The sequence below is a fragment of the Fomitopsis serialis genome (genome assembly GCF_022376445.1).
Source record: "Fomitopsis serialis strain Sig1Antser10 chromosome Unknown B0H18scaffold_4, whole genome shotgun sequence".
Lineage (NCBI taxonomy): Eukaryota > Fungi > Basidiomycota > Agaricomycetes > Polyporales > Fomitopsidaceae > Fomitopsis > Fomitopsis serialis.
The window spans coordinates 55,694-73,443 of record NW_025954964.1 but is presented as its reverse complement, the minus strand read 5'-3'; the positions used below and the strand labels follow the sequence as shown (position 1 = coordinate 73,443).

The 17,750-nt window shown below is 54.6% G+C and overlaps 8 protein-coding genes across 8 annotated transcripts; 5 read left to right on the top strand and 3 right to left on the bottom strand.

Moving 5' to 3' along the window:
* Positions 1–20: 20 nt before the first annotated feature.
* Positions 21–838, top strand: B0H18DRAFT_1082148 (pyridoxamine 5'-phosphate oxidase-domain-containing protein; the record flags this gene model as incomplete). Its single annotated transcript, XM_048031489.1, has 5 exons — positions 21–129; positions 207–240; positions 296–468; positions 498–565; positions 707–838. 5 exons carry the CDS (start codon positions 21–23, stop codon positions 836–838), a joined length of 516 nt encoding a protein of 171 aa, XP_047898932.1.
* A 765-nt stretch (positions 839–1,603) lies between these two features.
* Positions 1,604–4,617, bottom strand: B0H18DRAFT_1114066 (uncharacterized protein; the record flags this gene model as incomplete). Its single annotated transcript, XM_048033063.1, has 6 exons — positions 1,604–2,251; positions 2,321–2,475; positions 2,532–2,991; positions 3,914–4,140; positions 4,187–4,297; positions 4,350–4,617. 6 exons carry the CDS (start codon positions 4,615–4,617, stop codon positions 1,604–1,606), a joined length of 1,869 nt encoding a protein of 622 aa, XP_047898931.1.
* A 103-nt stretch (positions 4,618–4,720) lies between these two features.
* B0H18DRAFT_409148 (bola-like protein-domain-containing protein) lies at positions 4,721–5,608 on the top strand. Its single transcript, XM_048037956.1, has 4 exons — positions 4,721–4,993; positions 5,057–5,162; positions 5,260–5,300; positions 5,362–5,608. The coding sequence occupies exons 1-4, from the start codon at positions 4,853–4,855 to the stop codon at positions 5,482–5,484; spliced, it is 411 nt and encodes a 136-aa protein (XP_047898930.1). The 5' UTR covers positions 4,721–4,852; the 3' UTR covers positions 5,485–5,608.
* B0H18DRAFT_408979 (uncharacterized protein) lies at positions 5,360–5,845 on the top strand. The gene has a single exon (XM_048037955.1). It carries the CDS (start codon positions 5,481–5,483, stop codon positions 5,730–5,732), a length of 252 nt encoding a protein of 83 aa, XP_047898929.1. The 5' UTR covers positions 5,360–5,480; the 3' UTR covers positions 5,733–5,845.
* A 1,305-nt stretch (positions 5,846–7,150) lies between these two features.
* On the top strand, positions 7,151–7,835 carry B0H18DRAFT_868928 (uncharacterized protein; the record flags this gene model as incomplete). Its single annotated transcript, XM_048039976.1, has 3 exons — positions 7,151–7,342; positions 7,391–7,421; positions 7,483–7,835. 3 exons carry the CDS (start codon positions 7,151–7,153, stop codon positions 7,833–7,835), a joined length of 576 nt encoding a protein of 191 aa, XP_047898928.1.
* Positions 7,836–7,987: 152 nt separating this feature from the next.
* Positions 7,988–12,592, bottom strand: B0H18DRAFT_975169 (P-loop containing nucleoside triphosphate hydrolase protein). The gene is made up of 19 exons (XM_048044050.1): positions 12,280–12,592; positions 12,161–12,224; positions 11,695–12,112; positions 11,284–11,643; positions 10,544–11,228; positions 10,304–10,488; positions 10,111–10,196; positions 10,011–10,059; positions 9,727–9,959; positions 9,611–9,671; positions 9,473–9,560; positions 9,356–9,418; positions 9,207–9,307; positions 9,090–9,147; positions 8,824–9,036; positions 8,724–8,773; positions 8,579–8,668; positions 8,486–8,525; positions 7,988–8,427 (listed from the first exon to the last, which is right to left on the bottom strand). Exons 1-19 carry the CDS (start codon positions 12,362–12,364, stop codon positions 8,099–8,101), a joined length of 3,258 nt encoding a protein of 1,085 aa, XP_047898927.1. The 5' UTR covers positions 12,365–12,592; the 3' UTR covers positions 7,988–8,098.
* Positions 12,593–13,370: 778 nt separating this feature from the next.
* B0H18DRAFT_408951 (uncharacterized protein) lies at positions 13,371–13,691 on the top strand. The gene is made up of 2 exons (XM_048037954.1): positions 13,371–13,420; positions 13,480–13,691. Exons 1-2 carry the CDS (start codon positions 13,408–13,410, stop codon positions 13,650–13,652), a joined length of 186 nt encoding a protein of 61 aa, XP_047898926.1. The 5' UTR covers positions 13,371–13,407; the 3' UTR covers positions 13,653–13,691.
* Positions 13,692–15,156: 1,465 nt separating this feature from the next.
* On the bottom strand, positions 15,157–16,836 carry B0H18DRAFT_408934 (uncharacterized protein). The gene is made up of 5 exons (XM_048037953.1): positions 16,309–16,836; positions 16,152–16,247; positions 15,932–16,093; positions 15,456–15,868; positions 15,157–15,395 (listed from the first exon to the last, which is right to left on the bottom strand). Exons 1-5 carry the CDS (start codon positions 16,574–16,576, stop codon positions 15,291–15,293), a joined length of 1,044 nt encoding a protein of 347 aa, XP_047898925.1. The 5' UTR covers positions 16,577–16,836; the 3' UTR covers positions 15,157–15,290.
* Between the last annotated feature and the right edge of the window lie 914 nt (positions 16,837–17,750).

Genomic DNA, 17,750 nt, shown 5'->3' with positions numbered 1-17,750 from the left:
GATGTTTGTGCATATGACACATGCTGACGATTGTGTCAGCCATACTGGCCAGGTCCCTGGTCGATCTATCGCCGTCCAGCATCGGGTACATGGGTACCGTGTTCCCCGATGACCACGCAACTTTGGCAGGTGAGAACCGCAACTCCTAATTGAGTGAGCTTCTTCAGGACTGTTCTACGGGCACTCATTGGGCCCGTCTACCGCAGGCCAGCCGTTCTCCTTGCAAGAGTACTACGCTAGGTATGCGATTGGTCGGTAAAGCATCCGCGAGCGATATTGAGCACTAGCCACTCAGTTGCCATGCGAACGGCTCCCTGGTCCTACTCTTCATGCCGATCTCTCGCTCAAGCCAGAACATCCTGCACTCGAACACTCGTTCGGTTTCAATCTCGGTCGCGGACGCGCAACCGGATGCGAGCCGTCCTCGTGTTTCGCTAATAGGAAATGTGACTGTCTTCACCGATGCCGGTGCTATCCCTGACGAAAGGAGATGAAAGCCTGCTACATTGCGAAGCACCCGGATGCCCATCGCTGGGTTCCAGGCCCCGGAGACCTCATGTGGTGCGTGCACTGTCAAATCTAGGAGCCTCGCGTTATACTGAACCCACGTCGCAACGTGCCAGGCCTACTGGGCACGATTCGATCCGCAGGTGAGCGACTTGGACGAGCGGTATGGCGTCATATCTGGTGCTCATGCCATGTTTAGGCGATTTATTACGTTGGTGGCTTTGGGGACCTCCATTACATTGGGTACATACCCTTGGGGATGTACCAGGGCGCAGGTCCCTCGGGCAATGTGGCCGAAGTCGACACGCCTTTGGTGGTGCAATCGACATGAATGTGATTCCACATCCGTTACGCAACCCAACACGATCTATTGTTCCACACGTACAGGAAACCGGTTCACGATGCTGAGCAAGCGAAGTACTGCTGTCGTTGCATTTGTTGTACAAGTCTGACAAGTCCCGCAATATCATAGGATTGCCGTCGCGTTGTAGCACGCCTCAACCATCCGACAATATCTACGACCAGTATATATAGGTATTCGCCGCATGTCGTACACTGCAGCGATAACATTATACGACTTCTCACGACTGCTCCGAGCCCGGGATAGACAAAGACTGACCCTGAGGATACGATGCCACCCAGGACACTTCCAGCACACCTGTTCCGATGAGTGTGAAAATGGCCCAAGTCCATAGATCAACGCGATAATCGTTAGGCGCAAACCGAGGATCGGAGCATCCACCACCATCATGGCCAGCCTCCAATTTGTCTTTACCGTTCTCGAGGAGACACACGAATGTCAGAGGCACCGACGCCCCCGATGCTTGACGCCGTGGCAGAACACATCCATGACAGCGTGAGACCGTTGCCGAGGGAGAAAGCCTCCAATTCCACGGGGTTCAATGTTAGCTTTGATAGATTGAGGCGACCCCAAGGTCCCGCACTGACTGGGAATACGTATTGACTCGGACCTGTCGCCGCGCATCTGAAAATTGCATCGTTCATCATTCCACCCGGTCCACCCTTCCCGCGATGGAATCGCGAGTAAGCTTACCACTCAATGATCCCAGGAGTGGCTTCAACGCGCCCAAGCTTCTCAGCATACAGTGACTGCGGCGAGCAGCTGCTTCATGCCCTCGATCGCCCGATCGTCCATCGCCGCGCTGGTCTTGCTTCTCGTCTTCCGGACCAGCCTAGATGCCGTCTCAAAAGCAGCATTGAGGCGACCATCGCGTAGGACGCCCAGCCACTCTGCCTCTATCGTAGCATCGGGCCCATTCTGCCTCCGAAACAGCGTATAAGACAGGGCTAGTTCTAGTTTGATTCGGAGGGTCTGGGCGCTGCTGTTGATGTCCGTCGAGCACGGGCTTTCGATGAGGGTGACGATCTCCGACGGCAAGATCGTAGGAAACTTGCGGCTGATGCTTGTCGTATCGGCTGCGGGGACATTCGAAGACAGGTTGTCATTCGGCGATGACTCGGGTTGTTTGCGACGTGTGGGGGCGGGGCGCGGCTGGCCGCGTGCTTGGGGCTTTGGTCGTGTGCTGCTCTGACCCGGACCAGCTCCAAAGTCGGTCAGGTAGTTCCGGCAGAGCAGCACTCTCATTTGAAGCGTCGCTGGGGAAGACGGTAACGCGGCGAGGACCGAGACCAGTTCATCCGTGTTCAGCGAGAATAGCCGGCTTCCAATCGCGTTCAAGAATAGAGGGAGGTCAACCACTGTGGTTGCTGAGAGGTTGACCAACTGTTATGATGAACCAAGGAGATGTCTGGAGTAAGCGGTTGTGTCTGTGTTAGCAGAGAAAGGGCGGACCAAGGCAAGGAGGCGGATGCCCAATGACCTGCGCCGAAGGTCAGTCTCCTTCAGACAGTAGAAGATAACGTCCAGGGGGGCCTCGATGTCCCACCGAGCACTTGTGGCGGACCGCGGCTGTGGTATCTGAGACACCAGCAGCGGAGAATGTAAAGCTGAGGACAACGGAGTCAGTGACACAAGGTGTGATAGCCGAACATATGAGCCGTACGCTGACCACTCTTTTCAACCAGCTTCTCATCTTTCTCCAGCACACATAGCACCCACTCCAGTACTGGCCACGCATGTTCACCCACGGGAGCCCGAGTGGCTTGGCCCTCGACTTCTCCATTGTCCATCTGAGGTTGCTCCTCGACTGCTCGTGCGCGACTCGAGCCCTTGCGCTTCAACTGTGGGGGCACTTCCGCGTTAGGCTGCACAAAGCCTTCTCTCAAAGTAGCCCAGCAGTCCTTGGCGTTCCGCACGCGAACCGACTGCCTCGCTATGAAGGAGTCCGTGTCCTCCTGGATTCCGTTCACGGCGCCGTTGTCCGTGCCTGCATACTTTGGCAACGCCGCGAAGAGCGCACCGGGTGTGTTGGTTTGCAGGAAGGCGAAGAGGAGCTTCAGCGCTGCGTCCCTCGCTGCCCGGTGGGGAGCAATGTGGTCTTCTGCTGACGCGAGAGTAGCTTGCTAGGCGAAGCTGGCTCGCTACCTATCTTGTCCGCGTCAAAGACTTCCGTCTCTGAGGGAGAGTATAGGGCAATGTAGACAAGGTGTCGAATGTGAGGGCTGCGTGTCAAAGTAAGAAATCCACAATTTTCTTTCGGACTCTGCACTCACGGATGAGGCTTTACTTTGGCGAGCGAAGCTGGTCTAGCACAACGGCGGCTGCCTCATACTGGCCTTCCTCGAAGCAGGTATCCACTAGGCCTCTTTGATGAATTGACATATCCCTTTCAGGTGCCATCCCTTGTAGAGGTCCTGATTGTGTTGACATTGTGAAATGGTTTTGAAGACGTCACGGTCAGAATTCCTGCAGCACACTGCGTGCGTTGGTACGAATCCTCCGATTGAGTATTTCGCAGTCAACGAGATTCAATGTGGCTTGTGACGAGTGACGCAGTGATACTAGTGATTGTTAGAGTTGCGCTGGTGGTCGAAGTCGGTCTCGGTGAATGACAAGGCTGTGGCAGTCAAAGTCACGGTCCCTTCAATAGTGTTACGACGCGTCCAGTCACACGACACAACGCGTGACGCGACGCGATTGTGACAGCTTATCAAGCTCACACACTGAGTAGGATCCAGAGGGACCGGTGAGAGTCGATGGTATACAGGAAGAGGAGTTGGTATGTACACTGGTTATATGGTACATACAGGGACTGTGCCAACGAAAGCGCGAAAACAATACCGGAAGAGTGACAATGATTGCGATGTGCGTGAGGAGGTTCGGCATGAGTGATGTACTACATAGTCATCCTAGACAGTGGGCGCGACGGGCAAGTCAATGGGGTAGAACAGTGAAGATCTACGGCTGCGGCTGAAGATTCAACTTGGTGTAGTCTTTGTAAGGGATGGACGCCAGCGACGGGGACCGCTCGCGGCGACTACGAACTTTCCCAACCTTGACCTTGGATTTCGCATCCTTGGACACAGGGGCATGTGGGTCTTTATGCCGGAGCTTCAGCTCGTATGAGATCTCTGACTGTGTTCGCGAAGGATCGCAGTACACGCAGTCGCAGTCCGGCTTCCCGTCTGGCTTGAGCGGACTGCCAGACACGAGCCAGACCAGGTGGTATGCGAACTCGGCGGGAGAGCGGAAGACGGTCACATATCGCGAGCCTGAAGTTGATGAGCAAAACCTGAGGAGATAGAGGACTCGGCTTACCGAAGAGATATACGTCCCTGCGCGGATCATACGATTTCTGGCTCTTGTGTACGTAGAGCTCATAGTTGATCGGCAGCTCGGAGAGGAAAGTGGACTGCAAATTGCCCCTCCCTGCATAGTGTGAGACTAAATGACACGGTCAAGGTGAAGCAGGGCTACTCACAATGGTCTCCTTGCCTCTTGAGATCTTCCCTCACCACCATCCGTGCAAGAATCACACCCAACCTCTTCCTCCAATGATTCCGGGTCTCCTCGTCCGCAACCACATATTGGTGATAGTTTCCGTGGTCGTCATGTTCGGGCAGCGTATCTTTTATTTTTCTGTGGGGATCGCCGTCGGTTGTACCCTCCTCCAGAATGATCCCCACCACTTGGCCTCTGTATAGGTGGGCAGAGTAATAGGGCGTCTGTATGATCTGTTCGCTTGACATGGCGGAGAGGTCGATGAGAGTGGAGGTGAGCTGAGAAAGCCACAGATGCCGTCAGCCAGAAGGGGTTCGACCCAGGTATGGACAGCGGTTCGGATACTGCCGGTGGGACAGCCACCGACCTGCTCCTGACTTCGAGCCGATCACATCACAGGCCCTCCCTTCCCCCTTTCCCCGTACCGCCCTCCAACATCAGGCGTCGTGCTACAGGCACTCACACACCGCTCGCGACGTGTCGATGCTAGCAATCTCAGCTCGCAGGACCGCTGTCGTTCGCAACCGGTTACCGCAGCTACTCAGGAGCAGTATGTCGACCTCTACGTCTGATGCACAGGTGGCTGGTGAGGAAGGGCCTGTGGCGAGGTCTATCAAAACAAAGGTGCGTCAGTGATACATTTTGTTCGTGCATCCGAGGTACTCATACTTTCCTCCGTGATCGTAGCTCTCCTCCGCTTTACAGCCCTCGGAGCTCACGGTCACAAACGATTCCTGGCAGCACCGTCACCATGCCGCAATGAGGGCGCAGGGCGGAGGTTCTGGAGAGACTCGTAGGTATCATCACTCTGAGCTTCCCGCCGCCGGCTTTATCGCGCGTTCCGTGTTTCGTGGCCACCGCTGACATCGCCACCAACCTTCTCTTCTCAGATTTCTCCATCCAAGTCGTTTCAGAACAGTTTCGGGGCAAGGTCCGTCTCTATACCCCATGCATTCAATGGCCCGATCTGAAGTATCGTCTCGGTACGTTAGACAACAATGCAGCGTCACAGGTTGATATATTCTACGCTCTCCGAGGAACTCTCTCAGGGCCTACACGCGCTTTCCCTGAAAACAAAGACACCGGAGGAGGTGCAATCACAAGGCGCTGCATGAACAGCGTGAAACCCATTATGGCGTCGCAAGCTGCTCCGAATGCTACTTGGGCTCACATACGTCGTAGTATGCCTTGCGCTATGCGATCTTCGGCCGTGACCGACCCAATATCATGGAGGCAGTCTTATCGTGTGGTTCATTATACCCATAAGCTCTCTGCTCGGGGAAAGGCACGAGGAGATCCTATGATTTCATCAAGGATTCGCCTCTTCCTCGATTTCTCTCGGCATTGCGATGCACTTCAATAATGATCAGACGGGGTACCTCAAGGACGGGTTCGCGGCTGATCGGCGGGGTCGTTGTGCCGTTGTTCCGCTACCGGACTGCTTCTGGCACGCTTCCACGATCAGGTCGGTGTAGCCACGCTGCGATCATGCATTGTTTGACAGGCCCAGGGTGCTGCTACGCAAGAGAGAAGTTGTACGGATGTCAGGTCTTGTCATCTTAACTGTCGAGACTCTGCACCTGCTATTGCATGTCGTTCGTTGGCGTCTCCGGCAGCATCAATGGCTGGAGTGAGTGCAGTGCTTGTGTTAGCGGTCTTGCGACTAACAGCTATGCATTTAACAACTGCGCTGTTGATGGTGATGGCCAGATGCAGAGATACACTGTCGGGCGGAGGGTGGGAAACGGCTGATCTCACTTGACATCGAGACTATTGCGCATCGCACAGCCAGAATGGCATGGGTGCGTTCAACACCTTTCAGCAAGGGGATGTGGCCGGACACAACATCCGCGATCTGAGATACACAGGAGCCCGTAAGCGCTTTCTGCACTGTATCACCGTCCGTGCAATCATTCTGTTGACAGCTCTCAGTTCGCGGAACTGGACGGTTTGACACGTTGCCCTACGTCGAAGGGCAGCACGGGTTTTCCTCGCCACCCCGCAATGGTACAGTATCCATGAAGGCGAACAACGGGGCTCATCCGTGTTCGGGTTGATCATATCAGTGCACTCAGGACGGTCATCAACGTCGTTGTCGACGGCTTGACCCAGCGTGGCGACCGCGTCGGCGCTGCTGTGAGTATGCTGCAGTCCAACGGACGCAACAAATGCGCGCCACGGACTGCCATCCGGTGATTCGCCCTCCATCGCAGTACGTCAAGACGTGTAAGTGTGAGTTATCCCAGCGGCATACATATACCATGCTCTTCCGCCCTGGATTCGGTGCACCCTGCCATCCCCCCCTTTGTACTATCTATGCCTTCTAATCAACCTCCACCTTCGTCAGACCCTCGACGGGACCAGCCCGAGCGTCCTACGCTTCCCCCTATTCGAGACATTTTCGGAAGTGAGTGCTATTGTACCGTGCATGAAGTCCCATTCTTTGACCCCTATGCAGGAGAGCTGTCAGAGGCAGTTCCTCCTCAGCAGGGGCGAACTGGAAGTTCTGCTTCGCCCCACATTCCGTTCCAACGGCTGGCCCTAACCGACGACGACGGTCGACAAAGGACAGGCTCGCCTGCTCCAGGATCCCGCGGACGTACATCTTCGCATTCACATTCGGCCTACAACGCGGCCCCTGGCCCAGCAGGGACGGGTTCCCATGCCAGGACCCCGTCTGTCCCTTCGCAGCGCCCGTATGCTTACGGCACATCCCCGCCTACCGGACAGCAGTACGCTCATCACGGTCACGGGCAGCATTCGTCATACACGCAGCAGGGAATGAACAGGGGCGAGATGCCCACTGGCGTGTATCCTTACGCTGCCCCGCAGTCGCAGTACCCGGGCCACCCCATGCCTGTGGCAGGCTCTTCCAGGAACCCAGCTGAAGCAGTCCCGCCTGAACGGTCCACCGCCGCGCGGTATGAGTGCAGTTACTGTCACAAAGGGTTCACCCGCCCGAGCAGCCTCAAGGTGTGCTTTCCCGACCTGTTCTGTCCCAGCCGCCGCTGACCATTCCAGATCCACATCAACACGCACACCGGAGAGCGACGTAAGCAGTCCGCTCAATGCTCTCGCGACAGACACCGACTGACATGATGATCACATCACAGCCTTCACTTGCCCACATCCGGGCTGTGGCCGCAGCTTCAGCGTCCAGAGCAACATGCGCAGACACGCTCGTGTCCACGAACGGGGGAGCGACTCTCAAGCCGACGTAGCGGACGAAGAGCTGGACGAAGGGAACTTTCCGCGTCCAGCAATGACAAAGAGAGCAGCCAGCGCAAGCGCTGATGCAGTCGGTCTATTGCAGTCGCCACTTGGTGCGATTCTATCTATTGCATATTTCACAACATATGTATTGTCATCCTTACTCATCGAACGTCTTACGCACACGCTCGCTGCACGCCGCATATTTATATACAGCACCATGCAATGTAAACACATCAGCATCCCATTGTTATAGCATAGTATCTATTGGTCGGGTTCGCTGGCGTTACATATTTATTCACGACAGCCTATGTAGATGTATCATGTTTACACGTACTGTAACAACAGTTGAAGTGTCCGCTTGCGAACGGACTGCTTTGGCAGCGATGGTTATGACTCGTTTGACGGGGCGCGCATGGAAACGAGGTCTTACGCATTAAATACGCGATATATTACGAAGACGTCTATGCTACAATATCTAAGGTGCAGCGAGTATGGATGGTACGGTGATGTATTCTATCATGCGTCACTGTCCGTGTCTTCGGGCTTAGGACCGCCGTGGGTAAGCCAGTGCAACTTTCGAAGCCTTCGTCGTTCCTCCTGAGCCTTCATTTGGTTGCGAGTCAACTTTTTCTTCTTCTTGGCAGGAGTGGCAACTCCGCTCTTGTCTTCGGTCCCGCTCCCTGCAGGAGTTGCCGCGGTAGAACCCGCCGGGGTCTGCAAACGGGAGCGCGCAGGGGTGTTGGCACCACTTCCTTTCGGCGACTTCACGGCGAAGGCATCCTCCACCACGGCAGCCTTGCCCTTCTGAGTCAAACGGCCGGCGTCCACATTCCAAATCTCAGGACCTAGGTAAAAGGTGATGAATGAAGATTCACAGGCACAGTACTCCCGAATGTGACGTACAGAGAGCGGTCACGAACTCGTGGTTGTGTGAGATAATCACCTTCAGGCAGGCGCGTCAGTAGGTGGAGGATCCGATCAAGCGGGCAGACGTACGACAGCCCCGGCCCATTCACGAATGGCTACGGCTAATCCACCCAACGCTTCTCTGTCCAGGAAGTTGCTCGGTTCATCAAGGATACAGATCTATCCCCGGATGTTAGAATAAACGCCCACCAAACAAAGGATATTCACGCGATACCTGAGGGTTGTTCCAAAGGCACGCAGCGATGACGAGTTTGATCTTCTGGCCTTGATGCAAATGTCAGACAGGCAATACGCGCAATTAGAACTGTGCTTACCTCCGGACAAGCCAGAAATTTCGTTGTACTGTGCGATGTCGCCGTCCAGACCAATGTCCTCGAGGTGTTTCCGGACAAGGTGAGCGGAAGTGTCACGCTGGCCAGCGCCCTCCCTGGATGACTCTAAGTCGTCGAACTGTTGCACAACTTTAGTGAATCCCTTCTCGATGAGCTCGTCTCTTGGAATCCACGTATTGAACCGGTGGTCGAAACCTGATAACTTGCCTTCAGGATCCACCGCATAAAGACATACTAACTACACATACCACGCCACTTGATCTCATATTGGAACGATTTCTTCAGCTTTTGACGACCCATGATCAACTGTCCGCGCCCATATGTGATGAGTTTTTATACAAATTGAGTTGTTATCGAGATTGTACCTCGAGCTTGCGTCTCTGGCCGTTCTTCCCAACGAAGTCAGTTTCAAGCAGTGCCAGCTCCTCAGGCGTGAGCACACGGGTGACTTTTTCCAAAATCTCCCCTGGTGAAAATATGTTAGCCCCAGTCAATGATGAATCATATCACCCACTGTCATGACCGTCTTGGAAGCGCCATTGTATGTACTGTACCGGGGTCTTCTCCAAATGACGCTCTGAACAGAGCCTCAGTAACTTGACTCAGCCTATGCAGTAGTGGATTGACACACCAATGTGATGCGTCGCATGCTGAGAGACGTAACCGATACGCAATGACGGATGCTTGTACACGGTGCCCTCCTGCGGCTCAGTCTCACCCTGTGAAACCGTTTCAACTCCATAATCGAGTGAAATTCAGTACGACGTACGGTCAAGAGCTTGATGAGTGTAGACTTTCCAGCACCGTTTGGACCCACGATCCCAACACGACTGATGATCACGGATGTCAACGATTAGTGCACATGATCAAGAAAGTCCGCTTCACCTTGACAGAGAGAGCGCACAGCTGACATTGAAGAGGCTGGGTGTAGACCTCCCCGAATACGTGAACGTGCAATTAGACATCTTGAGGATAGCCCGAGTGTTACTGCGGACGCCCATCAAGGACCCGGGCGGAGGGAACGAGAACTTGACAGATGTTGCAGCGAGGGTATAATACGATTTGGCTTCAGGGTGTGCTTCTACGAATGTTGACAGGTTGCCCTTGTAGTATACAAGCTGAAGACTCCGATCAGCATGTCTGATCAGCTCGTTCACGTTAATGAGTACCTTCTTGCTCTCGTAATGCACTATATCGGTCGTAACTGTGTCGAGGAATCTGGCAAGATGTCTGAATGCCTGCGGTACGGGGTGAAGTAATAGCACGTACCCAGAGTCGTGACTAATGATGAGGCAAGTGATGTGCTTCTGTGCAATCAGATATTGCTCCAGCCATTGGACAGAGGCGCGGTCGAGCTGAATAGCAGTCAGGCAGGTTGACATACGATGAAATCATATTACTTACATGGTTGGTGGGCTGCGATGAGGACATCATCAATAAACGGTCAACATGACCGATGAGCATGGATGCTGACCTCATCAAGCAGAAGCAGGTCCGCATTGTATAGCATAGCCCTTGCGAGCTCCAACTTCATTTTCCATCCGCCGGATAGACCTCCGACAAGCTCGGCCTGACGACTATCGTCAAAGCCGACCTCCAATAGCTGGTCCCTAATTTTGGTGCGCGGGATCCCAGAGAGCGCCTTGTCTGCGGGAAAATTCATCAGAACCTCAGTTCATAGTGTAGGCGTACAGCTACCTACCGGAGGCAACGAAGTCGATCACAGACATGGAGGTGTCTTCGCCTTGCAGCGAGTGTTCAACCATGACACAACGCAGCTGATCTTGAGGCGGAAAGTTCTCTACTTTGCCATCTCGCAATTGCCGCATGAGGGTCGACTTCCCGGATCCATTTGTTCCCAAAATGCCGTAACGACGGCCACGGAACAGTCGCAGGCGCGTGTGTGACAGCAAGAGGAGAGCACCGTACGCAAGCGAGAACTGTGTATCGCAGAGCAACTCGCCCTCCTCTCCACTGTCGTCGACACTCGTCGCATGTTTTGCCTGGTCGATTGCGAGGAAGTGGGACCGAACCGTCTCCGCGAAGGTGGTCGCGGCGTCCGCATCGCCAGACAACCATGGGGTAAGGTACGATCCGACGCAACGATGCCAAACGTCCTTGTCCGAGAATCGCCTGTCGTGTACCAAATCTGCAACAAGGGACGCCTCGAAATCCAGCACCTGGGCGAGAAGCGGGTGGCGCGGTGTATGTGGGCCGTTGGGGCGGTTGGGAGACACATCTGCAAGCTCCGCTGGGAGAAGGGTGAGTAGAGCTGACGAAGCTGACGACGTTTCGCCCTCAATATCACGTCTCGCGGGAGGCGGTCCATCCTTGGACGCGCCGGACTTCAGCAAGGTGTTCGAAGCGGTCTCAGCGAACGCCCGGACCTAAGAAATCGGTGTCATAATAGGTATTCGCGGGAGCTCTGCTATTATTGCGTACCTCTGGGAAGGCGGCACCCTTAGCGATCTTCTCGACACCGTCCACAAGAGGGCTGAGATAAATGGCGGCAACGGTGGGGTCGCGCACCAGCTTTACCAAGTTATCGATGACAACGACGCTTCGACGCTGAACCTCCATCGACCTATCGTTCAAAGCACGGATGAGGAGCGGAACGAGCACCGCGAGCGCCGGCGCGGTGACTTCAGCCACGAATGTGGTGGACGAGAGAGACTTGATACACGCAGGTACCGAGTCCGGATTGGCCATACACTTGACGAGCAATGGGATGTGTGGGCTCAAATCAGGATTTGCCAGGGTTCCGCATAGCGCGGTCGCACATTTAACTGCCGCAGTGGAAACCTACGACAAAGTTTTGGTAAACACAAATAACCACTGAGTCTTTCTACACACCTCTTGCTTTGTGTCATGCATAGCAGCTTCTACCTTCGGGATCGTGGTCCCAAGCTCGTTTGCTACGGCGTCGCGCGCAGAACTTGAGAAGGTCCTGATAGAGTCGAGCACGCCGACTTTTGTTCTCCACTTTCCTGTCTCGAGGATGCCTTCGAGGGTACGAAACAGAACTCTAGTGGTCTCGGGAGGGCAAAGCTTCAGGATCGCTTTGACGGCAGCGCTAGCCGCCGAGCGGACCACATCGCCTTTGTCCATGTACAGCTCGTAGATGACCGGGAGAGAGGGCAGAAGTAAAGGTGCAACTGGAGCACCGAGTACAGTCACCAAAGATTGGAAGGCCACCACGGCGGATTCACGTTCGTAACCCGACTTCTTGTTGCCCGCGAAGGCATGAAGGGCGGTGATGATTTGTGCATCGCTGAATGCACTTCAGACTTGGTGATAAGTTAGGTGTAAATTTACGCACCTGAGAGACTCAAGTCCGGTTTTTGAGACTTCGCGAGCAAGGCGATCGGCGGCAGCCTTTGCATCTACAAGACATTGATGAGTGAGCGGCGGACAGTCGCAGATTCTGGCGAGACTTGCCTGGAGCCGTGGGTGCATTGCGTAAAGCGTCTATGAGGGGAGAAAACTGAGAATCCATGGCTACAGGCATTGCAACGGGCGACATCTTAACAGCGAGGATATCCGATTAGTACGCAGCAAAAAAAAACCCAGATGTCTATGTAGAATCCAATGAGATGTGGTGTGGTTGCTGGGATCCCAGGATATCGTAAGAGCAAGTGTAGAGCCTGTTGGCTGCTCCGCGCGTAGCTCCTCGACGATATGAAGGCCACAAGCAGGGTGCGGAGGAGGTGCGATGTGCACGCTCAGATGCAGAAGCTGTGAGACGACTCCGTGCCCCGGGTCAAGAAAATTTGGCACTTGCCGTATCAGGACATCGCGCGGCACAGCAACTGAGCAAGTCATGTGATGGCCCGATCGTTGAACGGCCTCGGGCGCTTACTCGGAATCCGTTCGGCGTTGAAACGTTGACCTTCTGAGAATCTGAAGTTCGTGTTCGGCGCAGCGACCAATCTCAACTTGTGATTTACTAGGCGTGAAGGATAGCGCACAGCGGCGCCGCGCGGGTATTGCTCAAGCTCTTGGATGTTCTGGTGAACAGACTCGAGGGCCTTCGATCATGGCGGCGGTCCGGCCTGTGCAGAAGAATGTCAACATGATGTACAGAGTTTCAGTGTCTCAATGGTATGAGCACAGAATACTGTAGATGTGTTTCTCAGATGGCTGAATATTTTTAGAGTGCCGGTAAGATGCTACCTGAAGAACCGTACTGGCAGGGGTCATTCATTTATATTTGTACATGTCACGACCGCACTTCAAGGAGACATTGGCCCCGGACCACCGCCAGAAGGCCCAGAACCCTTCACTCTGAGCGCACAATGGAGGCAAGCAGTATATTCGTGGGGTAAGCTCACTGACTACATTGCAGGTCGCGGGTTTCCTTTCTCGAGCAGCCGCAGATGACACCGCCCACTTGCACTAAAGAAGGACCGTCGACACTATCTCTTCATCAGCGGCACGCCAACGTTCCTGTGCTCGATCCAATACTTCCGACCGAATACTTAAAGTTTGTGCTTCTCTCGACCTCATACACGACCACCGTGATGCTTCTATACCAACTGCGCGCGTGCATCTTTCAAGAATTGCTATATGAAGACGTACGGTCTGTTCCTCGCTCTCGCTTTGCCCAGATGAGGTGATAACTGAGTCGCAAGGCCGCAGTGCAACCAGTGCTCATCACCTCCTGCGTCCGTATCGATCACTTCCATTCTTCCCGCGCTTCCGTGCGGGTTGGTCTGAGGCTCCAGCATCGTCATCTCGGGTTCGGAGGCCATTCTCGGTCGAGACCAGTGGACCTTTGCCTTGTAGGACGGGATGAATATGGCACCCAATAAGCTAAGTGCTGTACATCCCCCTTCTTCGACTTCCCTCCGTACGCATGGGTGCCTGACCACTGCGTGTGATGCGTAGGATCAGATATACTTTCGTTTAATGTGAGACACTTTGTCTCGGACAAACGCTACTTCAGGCAACATGATGCCTAGCAGTAGAGTTGGGCTCCATGTTCTCCCCTTCGCGAGACTTCCACAGGTCGTTTTTCTTTCCCATCTCCTCTGAGGAGTGGGAAAGTCACCACGCAAGAGTGTCTGGATGCACGCCGCCTGATGCTCACGCATCGACGTTTTTCGCACGCGAGCTGCATTTACTTGTTGCGGCGGCGAGGATGCTCCATCATTAATTGTTCGCGTGCCCAGACTCCCGAGACAGATCCAAGACAGGGGGTGACTGCGATTGAATCGACGAGCATACGACTGCCCTACACGCACCACACTGACTCGCTCTTGGAGTACAGTCGTATCCCTCAAGAACATGCATGCAGTATAGTGGAGAGCTCAGCCGCCGCGGCACCACTGCCTGATCGTTTGCTTTCTGGTGCGCTTCTGCGGCTTCCTACTACATGCGACGGTTGGTACTCATTTGTGAACACCAGTGCTCCGGTGACGAGAGCGGAGGAGCGACTCATCATGGAATTGAACGTGCTATAGATAGTGGCGGGTGTGGCATGCCTACTACCCAGTGTTCTCAGCTTCGTCAATCGCCGGTTCTAACCTTGTCTTATTGTGGCTCGCGGCTTCTAGGCCCTGCCGCCGTGAAGAGGCTCAGGAGGCATAGCTAAGAGATTGCCATGCCTCCTTGCTGCTCGGAGTTGTGGTGTGCGGTACTTATCTTTCACACCGTACTATCTTAGACCCCGTCGATCGTGCAGCTTGACAGTGTAATCACGTACATGGTTTGTCACGCACTAGACCAGATCAAGCTGGACGACACATCTGACATACGTCCTAGGTATGAAGAAGTGATGCTGGTGAGGTCGTCGGACCGCCAGCCGCCCCGAGTGCGAGTCATTGTGTTATGCAGCCAATGCGCATCCAGGGCTATCGGATGGTTTGACAGGAGGACGTCGCGAGCAATACTGAATAAAGGACTAAGAATATGCTAGTAGTTGGAGCGGAAGGTAGATCTACTATATACAACCTAATAACATAACCCATAAGAATACATAAGTAGGAGTGTCAATGCGAGCGAGAGCGAGAGCGATGCTGGATGTCCATTGGCATAATACGATCATCGGAGTGGGAGGGAGAGCTAGTGCGGCGAGGAGAGCAATGCGTACGTATATAGATGAAATGATAATGTATATAACTAATCGATAAAGACGGCTGCAGCGTCCTTGACTGTCCCCTAAATAGTGTTACGTGAACCATTGAGTAAGTGGGCGAATGAGCGACGTTAGGAATGAGTGGGCAGACAGATGGCTGAAATTTTAACAGCGGATTGACGTCTTGCGTTCGAGATCACATAGGCCCGCGACCTGGGAAACGGCGCGGATCCTTCTGGTCGTCTCGATGATGCATGGATGGCGTGGGGGAAGGGATCAACGAGCAACCGTCGGGTGCGGTAGCTCTCCAGGACGCGCCCCTCCGTATGGCTGTACAGAAGGATGCGCCCCATATGATCCGGGGGACGAGACGCTAGGGGCGTGCGACGACGTAGGGTAAGGCTCGCTCGTCGTTGGTGCTCCGGCTGCGGCGGCTTGACGGGAGCTCTGCCGCATTGCCTGGCGTTTGTTCTGGAACCTGTGACATGGGCGGCGTCTCAATGAGTAGGCCTTTGCGTAAAGAGAAGCTGCCACTCACCATATCTGCACACTCCGGGCAGACATGTTCAACCTCTTGGCCAGCTCGGCCCTCTCCTCTGTCGACGGGAATGCCGTACGGTTTACGTCTCGTTGAGGACCTTGAGCTGTTCTGCATCGGCCCGTTTGCGCTTCTTCTTGATAGCTGGCTCCTGGGCCGGGGGCTCAGGAGTATATGAGACGGGACCTCCCATCGGGGGATTCGCGGATACGGTGATGTACCGTGAACGGAGAGCCGTGTCGATGCGGTACGGTCGACGGACATCGATGAGCGTCGAGGCAACATGCCAGCCGCAGGGTCATAGCCCATTGTCGATGGGATTGGAGGGGGGAGATTGCGCGGATCGGGGGGCTGGGGTGCATAGAACGAACCGTGACTCGGAGGCTGATGCCCTTCGGGGTAAGACGCATACCCTGAGGGATAGCCGGCGGTAGGTGATCGGATACTAGTCCCTGGCATAAAGGTGCTAGACGCACCAGGATGAGGCTGCCCAGGTTGCATATTCAGCGGAGGGAGTGTACGCGAGTCATGTTGTTCTGGGAGCATGGACGATGATGGACGACCAGGGTAAGGAGCGAACTGGGCGGAGTATCTAGGGTCATTAGGTGGGTACTGTGTTTGCTGTTGATATCCTGCTTCTATAGAAGATCGGTCAATTACGTTTGCACGGTAGAAGCGGACGTCTATGAAACTCACGTGGGTTGATTGACCAGCCCTGCTGGCCATAGGCTGGTACGCCATAATCATTGCGAGTCTGATCTTGCTGTGCAAATTGAAATGAAGGGTCAGGAACTAATGCAAACCATAAGTTGAGCATTCGTTCATACATGATTGTTGTTGGAAAAGAACGGACCTGGAGAACGTGAGGCTCGAAACGGTAGATGAAGAGGAGGTAGTACACTTCGCCCACCAGGGAAGCGTCCTCGACGCTGAGCATTGGCCCCTCCGCTAGGTGTGCTAGGCCGCGGCGTTCTCGAGAAGCAGCCGAAGGAGAAGTGGTCGTCTCCCGGGTTCGACATCGCCACTTTCAGCGAGACTTGAATATAATCGTCGGAAATCCGTGTTGTGTTCTCCGCGATTAAGTACTCGGAGGAGGCCGGGGCATGGGGCGACCTACGCATGGCCGTGCTGGAACAGCAGGTGGATGCCGGCAGTGAGGGTCAACGAGAATGATGTGAGGTAGAGATCGGTATGTCTAACGACTGGAGCACGTCAACGCGCGGATACGAGGATGCGAGTTGCAACAGACACGCGTCGGGTGTGAAGTCTAGGGCAACGGGCAAAGACAGGCAGCTTGCTGTTCCAGGGTATATCTGGATATTTAGAGTACCTTAGAAGCCGCCTGCCGACCGTCTCGAGAGGCGGTGTCTGTTCAGTTGACAATTGGGGACGAAAATGCGGAGGGGCTGGACAGGGCTTGGTGAAGCTCGGTTCCAGGGCGGCAGTCGGATGCAAACATCACAGTTAGGTAGAGAAAGCTAGGTCGTGTTTGCGTGCGCGTTTTGATGGCGATGCTGGTGTTTGCCAGAGGAACGCGACAGCACTGAGGCCCCCGAAGGGTCCACTGGCACGATATCGCCTCGTGCCCACATGCCATCTGGACGTGTTCAACGTGTGATTTCCACAGATGCTCCCGCCGCCGAGACACATGGATTGCTTCCTCCGGGTCCATCCATCTGTACGATCTCTCGGAGACGGAGGACGAGTCTCTTCGCGGCCGGAGGTTCACCCGAAATTAATACTCGTCGCGGGACTCCCGGAGTATCGTGATTCGGATCACATTGTCACGTCTGCATGCGAATGAGCGCGCAAACAGGACCGATAATGGCGGCCATGCAATAGGTTGTACATGTCTGGCTTCGAGTGGAAAAGACCAGAATCTGCGTGTACGATGGACGACTGGATCTGATCGGACTATTATCCTCGGTTCTGGTGAGGGGAAACTGCCGTTTGAGTTCACGTCACGGCACAAGAGCTTCTGATAAGTGACTGTGCATTGATTAGCGTTCTCAAATCATTCACCCCGGGCCTGCTGCCTGCTGCCTGCCAGTGGGAAGCTAAACTCACGAATATTTATCGTAGCTCCTAAAGGACCGGTTGTCTGACGCGCGGCGATCTGAGTTGAGGATCTCCACCACGCGGCCTGGGACAGCGCCGAACGTCAAGGTGTCCCGAAAGCTGTATGAGGGCAAGCACAGACAACAACAGTGAAACTCGCCAGTACAACGCGGATGCCGCGAAAGGCATGCGTGACCCGGGTACGTGGTTGCGAGGTGTTGTACCTGTGCCACGTGA